Below are 9,492 nucleotides of genomic sequence, written 5' to 3'. Positions count from 1 at the left end.
TGAGCTCCTATTCCTTTTTTGTATTTTGGCTCCTAAAACAGAGCCAGTAACAGTAGGTAGAGATAAACCTATTAGTGTGTGTGTAAAGTGCCTTCAAGTCGCAGCCGACTTATGGCGACTCCTTTTGGAGTTTTCATGGCAAGAGACTAACAGAGGTGGTTTGCCAGTGCCTTCCTCTGCACAGCAACCCTGGTATTCCTTGGTGGTCTCCCATCCAAATACTAATCAGGGCTGACTCTGCTTAGCTTCTGAGATCTGACGAGATCAGGCTAGCCTATTAGTACCTCTCCAAAAATAAGGTTTACCTCTCTAAAAACAAGGTAGGTGTACCGTGTGTATATTAAGTCGCTTCCGACTTATGGCGACACCATGAATTAATGTATTACGTACTCACAAAGAACACATGCCTTATTTCTCTGACCACAAAGAAATTCAGCACTGGTTATTCAGCAGCTGAATACCAGAGGAGAAAGAGGGACGGGGGCACACAATCTACAAGGAGTGCTGACTTCCATCACATTAATCCCTCCTGGTTTTAATCCAGGGCCCAGCAAACGTGGTATGTCAACACCGACTTTACAGCAGGACACATTCCTTTCATTGTCTCCCAAGAAGACAGTTGGCGGCACTGTGGGAATGGCCAGCCCCCGTCAGCACCCATCCCTTCATCTGCCCTGGAATCTCTTCATCGTGCCATCTCTTGTTAGCTCGGAGCCCAGGCCAATAAAACAGCAGTCCTAAGCCCCAGGAACAAAGCGGCTCTTCAGCAAACAAGAGGCAGGACTGTTTTGTTCACCAGCTGGGCTGCTGGAATGGGTGGGGGATAGAACACCTCCCAGCTTGAAGATTGCCAGCTGCTTACTTGGACATTTTCAGTGCATTTTGTCTCTAGCAACACCTTTCCCCTAGATGCAATTACCAGTTCATTGGTGGTTGGTGCAAAGAACTTCATGCAAGGTATGCGAGCTGCTGCCTCCAAATGCAAGGTTTCCTGGACCTTAAGAATTGCAGGAAGAAATTCTCATATGGCACAAAAAAAAAGGTTAGGGAGGGGACAATACTGGATGAATGCATACATGAGGAAAATGGAGAAGGATGAAGTCTCCATGGAGCTTGCTTTAGTATATCTGGGGGCTGCAGGATCAAATCTTTAAACCCACTGAGTTCAGCCTTGATGAAAAAAGGAATTCCACTTGCTCCACTCAAAAATCAAAGCAGCAAGCAAACTTTTGCAAACAGCAAAAGTCTCAAGCTGGTTGTTAAATACAAAAATGCGGAGGGGGGGGTTAGGAGGTTGTTAGGCAGAATGGAAACTCCTTATGTGCACAGTAGCAACCATGAGAGCACATCCTCTCCAAACCTGAGCTGACATTTCTTTTCAAGTATTCCTAAGGAGAGGTATTAGCCTACTGTTTGCTTTGCTTTTTTTAAAAAAATTCCCCCTATTGTTTACGGTAGTCATAGGATTTTTGCAGAACCTCTGTAAGCACGCAGAACACCAGCTGAAGAGGGAGACAGAGGAAGCTGTGGAGGTGGCAATCAGAAACATTGAAGGACAGAACACACAATGATCAGCACACGGATATGGGAACTGCAGAGATTGGAATGCAGGCCCAGATACACAGGTGGTACTTGATCTAATGCCACCTACTTGTTCAAGAGAGAACGCTAAATAGATTTGAAGACAGAGTTCGGGGCTGTAGGAGGAAGCAGATTAAGTGGCTACGGAACCCACAAAGTACAACTGCATGAAGAAGTTATCAGGTGACTGAGTTCTTGAGCCCTTTCCAGAGCAACTATACTACTGCGCTTTCCCTTAAGGCAGGGCATCTGTTACACTGCATTAACACCTGTGTTGTGCACAATGTTCTACAGAGGCCCCTGTAAACACAACTGGATGTTAAATGGTGGGGTGAGGTCTCTGTGTCACATCCACAGATTTGCTGGCCACCCTTTAGTCCTATATATAACAATGAATATATGATAAAAACCACTACTATCAGCTTTTAACTGTTTACACCTAGCAACAAAACATGTTCCCAGAAGAAAAGTGAAACATGCTAGACTGCTTTTCCATATGGAACTTGCATATCATGTTAAACATGGGGGAAAACTTCACCATTTCTCCTCCTGCATGCACCATTTTGAAGACATAACCTCCAAACCCCAGCATAAGTGGAATGGGGGGGGGGGGAGAGAGAGAATCCTCTTCTGAACATACAACACTGCCTTTTACTGAATCAGACCATTAGTCTATCAAGGTCAGTATTGTCTACTCTGACTGGCAGCAGCTCTCCAAGGACATACTGCCTGATCCTTTTAACTGGGGATGCCAGTGACTGAACCTAGGACCTCTGCATGCAAAGCAATTATTTATCACTGAGCCACAGCCCCACTCTACTGAAACAGATGCATGGGAGAAGTGGCAGATGTAAGTAGATTGAAGTGCAGGGCATATAAAAAACTCTGTGCCAAACAGCTGATGGCCATACAGTCATATGAAACCACTCTTGAAGTTAATCATGAACCAGTTTGCTTAAGGCAAAAATCCAGTCCTTGGTTAAAAAAAAAAAAAAAATTGCTCACCATTGGGCAACATTATGGCAATCAAATATGCTCTACAGTGAAAGTAAAGTTTTTGGGGACCAGTAAATTGCTAAGAGCCCCGTGGTGCAGAGTGGTAAGGCTGCAGTACTGCAGTCAAAAGCTCTGCTCACGACCTGAGTTTGATCCCAACGGAAATTGGCTTCAGGTAGCCGGCTCAAGGTGGACTCAGCCTTCCATCCTTCCGAGGTCGGTAAAATGAGTACCCAGCTTGCTGGGGGTAAAGGGAAGATGACTGGGGAAGGCACTGGCAAACCACCCCGTAAACAAAGTCTGCCTAGGAAACGTCGGTTTGTTACGTCGCCCCATGGGTCAGGAATGACCAGGTGCTTGACCAGGGGACTACCTTTACCTTTTGTTCTGCTCACCATTGGGCAACATTATCACAACCAAATATGCTCCACAGCAAAAGTAAAGTTTTTGGGGACCAGTAAATTGTTAGCTTATTCATTAGCCTGCTTTAAAACAGTAACACACCAATTGTTGTGCCTAGAGATGCTAATTCCAGAGATTTAACCATTCTTAAGCAGCTGGATGAGATGGATTGACTCTGAGGTTTGCAAGACCTGAGCCTGTTTAGGACATTTTGGAGGACACTGATTCATAGGGTCGGCATGAGTCGGAAGAGACTTGATGGCACTTAACACACAAACAGTTGCAAACAACAGACAGCAGTCGTAATTATTACGCTCGTCATTAGACAAAGCAGCAGCATTCTCTTTAATATTAAAACATAAGAAAAATCCTGCCCCAAACTACATCATTTAAACATATGTACATTTCCAAAAAAAGATTACAACTTTTAAAAGGGAAAATATAGTATATTTTCTATATGATACAAAAGACATGCATCTTTAAACCATTTATTTGCAAGACGACAAAAGTACAAAATATAAAAAACCATCTATTGCTTAGACAGCAATTTATTTTAGCCAAGTGACTTTTTAGAGGCTCGAAGATTCAACAGCTAAAGATGAGCGCCATCAAGAAAGCTGTTAAAAAAATCTTGTTAAAGCTCAAGAAGTTACTGATATGGATCCTCCCGCTCCTGAATACCAGCCTGGCAGCAGGTCACACCAATCCCAGTGGGACATGCTTGCAGTGTGGTATTCAGGAAGGAAACTGAAAGCCATCTGGGATACTCTCTGGGAGCAGCCTGTACTTAGAACTGGCGGAAACAAACCATGAACTAACATGAAGAGCTGTGGCATAATCAGCTCATTCTTGACCAGGCAGCTAAGACGGGGGGGGGGGGGGAATAACAATCTGTATCTCCTTTTCATGAACACAAAAGCCCTGAATGAAAGACATGGAACACTTACTCTGTTGCAGTTGTTCTGAAAGTGAATTTCAGAAGTGTGTGGGTTAAAACCTCCAAACAGCCATAAAATATAAGGAGCATCTGCTTGGCATGCAGAAGGTCCCAGGCTCAATCCCCGGGATCTCCAGTTAAAGGGACTAGGCAGGTAGGTGATGTGAAAGACCTCTGCCTGAGACCCTGGAGAGCTGCTGCCGGTTAGAATAGACAATACTGACTTGATGGACCAAGGGTCTGATTCATTATAAGGCAGCTTCATGTGTTTAAGGATGACCTATAGACTAAGAAACCGTGAGAATTAAGAGTTTAGGCTTCTCCTTGTTTACCTAGTTCTGAATACATGCATTCAAAGTTCTCTGTAAATACGAGGACTAGATATATTAAGAAGCCGGCATCCTGAAGATTTTAAATGAGAAAAATCTCACGTCATCTCACAAAAGAAATTTTATAAAAGTGCTTTGGGGGCTCCAGGGCAGCCCACAAAATTACTGGGTTTAAAGAATTTGAAAAGGCAGCAAAATAAAACCATATGGAGTAGGATTGTAAAATGCCAAGTGTCAGGCAAACAAGATTTCCCTAGCTTCCTGGGCAAAATTTGCTAGTCAAAATGGAATCTGAATGGCCACTTGGATTTGTGCATACGTTTTGTGAAATTCATAATTACACACCTATAGTTGGGAAAACACACATATCCCCCTAAAATATGAAGGCAAATATATAATTTTTATAAATAAAAATATAATAAAAGGGGAAAACACTTAAAACAGTGTCACACAATATAAATAAAGCACTCCTTGACGAGATTCTACTAATACAACAGTTTAGACTCTCAGCCTCCAAATATGACACTCTTAGTTCAGAATTTAAAGGCTCATGTTACCTGCCTGGGGTCTCTTGAACCAAACTGGCTCCACACAACTGAAATGATGCCAGAATTCCCTGAATTCCCACATCAAAAGAATTTTGACATTTTTGTTCTCTGAAAAGGCATCTATTTACGTTCAAACCAGCCAGGATGTTGTGCCCAGGTCATACTACCTTTCAGGACTGATTCTTCCTCTACAGCTACAACAACATAATCCTTTTGAAGTCTCAATACATTATCAGTTCAGTGTGGAGACAGATGGCAGAGACTTTCTGTAGGTCTATTAACCAAATCATGTCTTGCACCAATTAGTTTCCTGCTGGAGAATATCCTTGCATAGTAACCCAGAAAAATACATTGCAAATTCTCATTAGGGAGCCTTATTTATATAATTATATAATATATATCATATATTATATAAAATATATCACACACTATATACACACATACAGCATTTGACATTTGCTGCAGCAGTTATAAAAATACAAAGCTTGTTTTTATCACACTCTCACACACAAGCCTTGCTCAGTGTGGTACATTGCACCTGCGGGCATCTCCTCCGCTCGTCTATAAGGGGGTGGGTGGGTGTGTTGCAATTTTTATTTGGGCAGCTTTGCCCTCTTCTGCCTCCCCCTTGAATGGGGTGTTTCTGGTTCCTGGCTCCAACTAAGAAAAAATGAATTCATATTGCCTTGGGGCAACCATAATTTTAAATTTATGTGCCTCTGATTTCTTGGAAAAGGTGTTTTACAAGTGCAAGTTTGTTTTATTTATGCTGGTTAAAACTGGGACGGGAAAATGTGCAGCTTGCCTTGTGAGACATACATCACACACCCTCGGCAATTTCTGAGACACAGGCAGATTTCTTAAAGCAGCATGCACAGCTGTTACACAACTCGTGGCAAGTGTGACACTGCATCTTAACAGCACAGGGTGAAGTGGAGTTGATGCATTTTTAGTCAACGTAGTGAAGCACGATTCCTAGCTGCCCAGTTCTGCATATACACACCCCACTCCCCAACATTTTTAAAAGGTATTAAAAGACAGTATAAGCACAGATATCTTTGGAAAGACCAAGGCAAAAGGATTCAATTTTGAAGCCAGTACATAAACCAAGTATAGCAAAAACATTGATCAGAAATCTTATAATAAATGCTTGATTCCTCCCCCCCACCCCTCCGCTCCAGTGTATTTACGAAACAGGCACGGCAGAAATTCTTTCTGGACCAATTTTCACCAAGGAGCACACAAGCTTTAGCTTCTCACGTAAGATACATTTGCACCAACTGCTTTACAAGATGGCTCCTCATCACAACTGCCAACAGCTAGTGCAGTCTGAGGCTGTTACCGCACTAGGTATTCCCAGCGATGTATTAAGAGTTTGAAACTGTTATAAAGAATACTGTTCACACTTTGTTTGGCCCCTTTACCTGTGAAGACGTCTTCCAACCATTTTTAGCTGTGGCATCCAAAAACCCTTTTAAAGCAATGTTTTTTATAACATTTTCAAACTCTTAATACATTGCTGGGAATACCTAGTGCGGTAACACCACTATCTCATTCCCATTAATGCTTGCTTTTTTTGCATTAAATTAGTGCATCAATTGAAAGGCACTAATTTCCTTGAGATTATTCTACACAAACATTCTGAATCTCCCCTACTGTGGTCATTCCCCTGTATTCTCTTCAGTACAAACTTGATTTTGCGTGCATCCACTTAGTTAACTAAACAGCACCCTCAAGCAATAGAACGGGAGGAGGAGCTGTTTCTAATTCATTTTGTTTGCTTTTCTATCCCACAGACACATCAAGATTTTTGCTGCTCCTTTCTTTTTTGGACAGCCGCTACCGTGTCATTTAAAAAATCAACCCAACGGAAGGGGGGAAAAAGGATATACGAGGTTGAGTATCCCTTATCTGAAAATCTAATATCCAAAATGATCCAAAACTTTTTGAGTGCCCACAAAGGGTAATAAAATGGTGCGTGTGCAGGACGGTCGCGACCACAGCAGGTTTCCCACGATGTCCCACATGCACAAAATTATTTAAATTTTTGTATAAAATCACCTGTAGGCTATGTGTATGAGGTATATATAAAACAAAAACAAAATGAATGTTGTGTTTAGAGTTGGGTCCCATCCCCAAGATATCTCATTATGTATATGCAAATATTCCAAAATCCGAAATGATCTGAAATCTGAAACGCTTCTGGTCCCAAGCGTTTTGGATAAGGGATACTCAACCTGTACTACAAGAGACAGCAAGGGAATGCCAGGAGACACTTCAAATGTTTACAAGTGCAACAAGGAGCACCAGTCATGTGTAACTCTTCCACCCAGCAGGAAGGGCTTTGCGTGCTTTTGCTGACATGAGTTTCTCCAAGATATGTTGTCTTCCTACCTAGGACTAGTACTACAAGAACTCAGCACTCCTATCTAGTACAGTCACTCAGATGAGCTCCGTTGCAAGCATGCCATTGGACAGCCAGCTTTCACCAGTATTGACTGACCTGTTTGGCATGCAGAGTTAGGATTCACGTAGGCCATTTGAGCAGGGTCAGTTTTGATGCTCGCTCAAAGCTCTTTTTTTGAAATGTGATCTTTAAAATGCCTATTCATAGTCCTACGCAAAAGGAGAAATTCTACTTCCCCCCCCACTCGCCTGCTCCTTCGTTCCTGTTTGCATAGCCATTAGAAACCACTGTATACATAGCTAATACACGGCAGTGATTTTGCTTGCTTCCTTGAGGGGATTCTTCACGGTGAGAGCAGAGCAAACACAAAAGGTCGTGTTAAATGGGCTCTTAAGAAGTGTGAAGCAGGTATGCGCCAGCATCACAGTCACTTCTTGAGTGACGATTCAGCGTGAAAAACTCAAAAAAATATGCGGGGCAATTCAGCCTGGAACGTGCTGCTAATTACCAAGCATAAATGGCCATAGTTTCTGGTACAAAGAAAACCATTTCACTTTAGGGTTTTCAGAGTTATTTCGCTAATGTGCTGTTAACAGTTATAACAACTGAATCTTTTGGAGCAATACTTCAATTTGTTCTGCTTCCATTCGCTACAATCTTCCTGACGGATTATAGCCCAAACTTTAGCTGCTTAAACTGCAGACAAACTAGAGTCTAAACCATTCCCAACAAGCAGGTCTGACAAATGCTTCCACCAGGGTGGATCCAATCAGCTTCTCCCACTCAATCTCGTCCTACTCCCCTGGCTTCCTACAGCCTGTCTCAACTGGCTTTTGCTCATGCAGGTCTCACAAGGCCTGCATAACCCTTTTTGGAAATCCAAGGGCGCCCCTTCCTCCCTTTTTTATCAGCAGAAAAGTTGGCTGGATCACCCCCCTCTTCTGCAAGCATGTTTTTCTAAATGGTATATATCCACAGAAGGCACCCCAATAATTACAGACTTGTTAGATAATCACAAAGGTTTCATCCTGGAAGGGGTGGGGAAGAATTTCTCAAGACATAAATAGTATGAAAAGGCAAAATATTTTTTTAAAAATTACATTCATAGGACACTACACCCAATAATAAATAGTGACTCTTATAATTAACATCCTGTCGTCAGTCCCTTTCAGCGACTCCACTGTGCAGCTACTGGCTTTAAGTGGGGCAAACGAACGCTTCCTCAAGTCTCCTGTAGGTGGAGCTGTCGAAGACCCCCCAAACTGTCCAACGTAACACCATTCATAATCCCTTCTGTTTTTTCAGTACAGTCCTTGGAAAGAGGCTGAAGAATAAGCGGGCTCCAGCTCAGCACAGGCCTGGATGTTTCCAAATGTGAACCGTTCTCTGCAAATCAAAAGCAATAATCAGCATCCAGCGTTACATCCAGCAGTTTGGCAACCCCTACCCATCCATCAAGAATTCAAGAGGCCCCGGTGCAAGCCCCATCTGGCTCAGAAGCAAGGCTGTCAATCTGCTGAATCATCAGCACCCACCCCCTCCCTCCCTGCAGGTCTTCTGCCTTAAGAATGCAGCCTGATTAATCTTAGCTGTTGAAATATAAGATCACAGCTGAAGGTGGTCCTGGCAGGGATTTGAATAAATTAGCGCTGCGATTAAAATAAATCAGTCATCACAACATAATCTGGGGAGAGTACTGGATGAAATCCATTAAGAAACCAACAGGAGTTCATAATTTAAGCGAAGCACCCTGAAAGGTACTGGAACCTCAGCTTTCCTGACATACACTGGGAACCACAAAATATTTCAGCAATTGGTCTCTGTCTAACCTTGGTTCTGGGCCAATGTTTTAGGGTGGCTGGAAGTAAACAGCAACCACTTGGAAGCCAACTATATTTTTCCACCCTCTCCAAACTCTGGCATACCTTCTGTACAGTCGATACTGAGAGGATTCACATTTTCTGGGCAGCAAGAATCCTGAGAAGACAGGGACTCTGCGTTCTCCTTGCCATCATCTTCAGTCTCAATATTGCACCCGGGGGCTGGGGGCGTCAAACACATAGCGACCATCACGTGATTCAGCGGCTTCATTTCCAAACTGTCCTGCTGGTAAGGTGCTATGAGGGGCATCACAGGTACAGTGCTGCTGCCGAAAGTGCTAGTTTTCGTGAAACACCTAAATTTTTTATAAAGGGGAGGGGAGAAGAAACAGTAAAAAATCCAAGCATACGAATGAATGCTTCTGTTTAGTCCTCCCATAAAATATGCAGAGTAATCACATTCAGTGTTTTT

The 9,492-nt window shown here is 42.8% G+C and overlaps 1 protein-coding gene across 1 annotated transcript in view; it reads right to left on the bottom strand.

The window, feature by feature from the left end:
- Nucleotides 1–8,227: 8,227 nt before the first annotated feature.
- The window catches only part of CDON (cell adhesion associated, oncogene regulated), a 48,278-nt gene continuing 47,013 nt past the window's right edge, over nucleotides 8,228–9,492 (bottom strand). The window contains exons 19-20 of the mRNA XM_056860509.1: nucleotides 9,126–9,376; nucleotides 8,228–8,586 (exon numbers count right to left, since the gene is read on the bottom strand). Coding sequence (XP_056716487.1) covers nucleotides 8,423–8,586; nucleotides 9,126–9,376 — 415 coding nt within the window. The 3' untranslated portion in view covers nucleotides 8,228–8,422. The remainder of the gene's footprint in view (nucleotides 8,587–9,125; nucleotides 9,377–9,492) is intronic.

This window comes from Euleptes europaea, chromosome 14, assembly GCF_029931775.1.
Source record: "Euleptes europaea isolate rEulEur1 chromosome 14, rEulEur1.hap1, whole genome shotgun sequence".
Classification (NCBI taxonomy): Eukaryota; Metazoa; Chordata; class Lepidosauria; order Squamata; family Sphaerodactylidae; genus Euleptes; species Euleptes europaea.
This window is presented reverse-complemented; position numbering and strand designations above follow the sequence as displayed.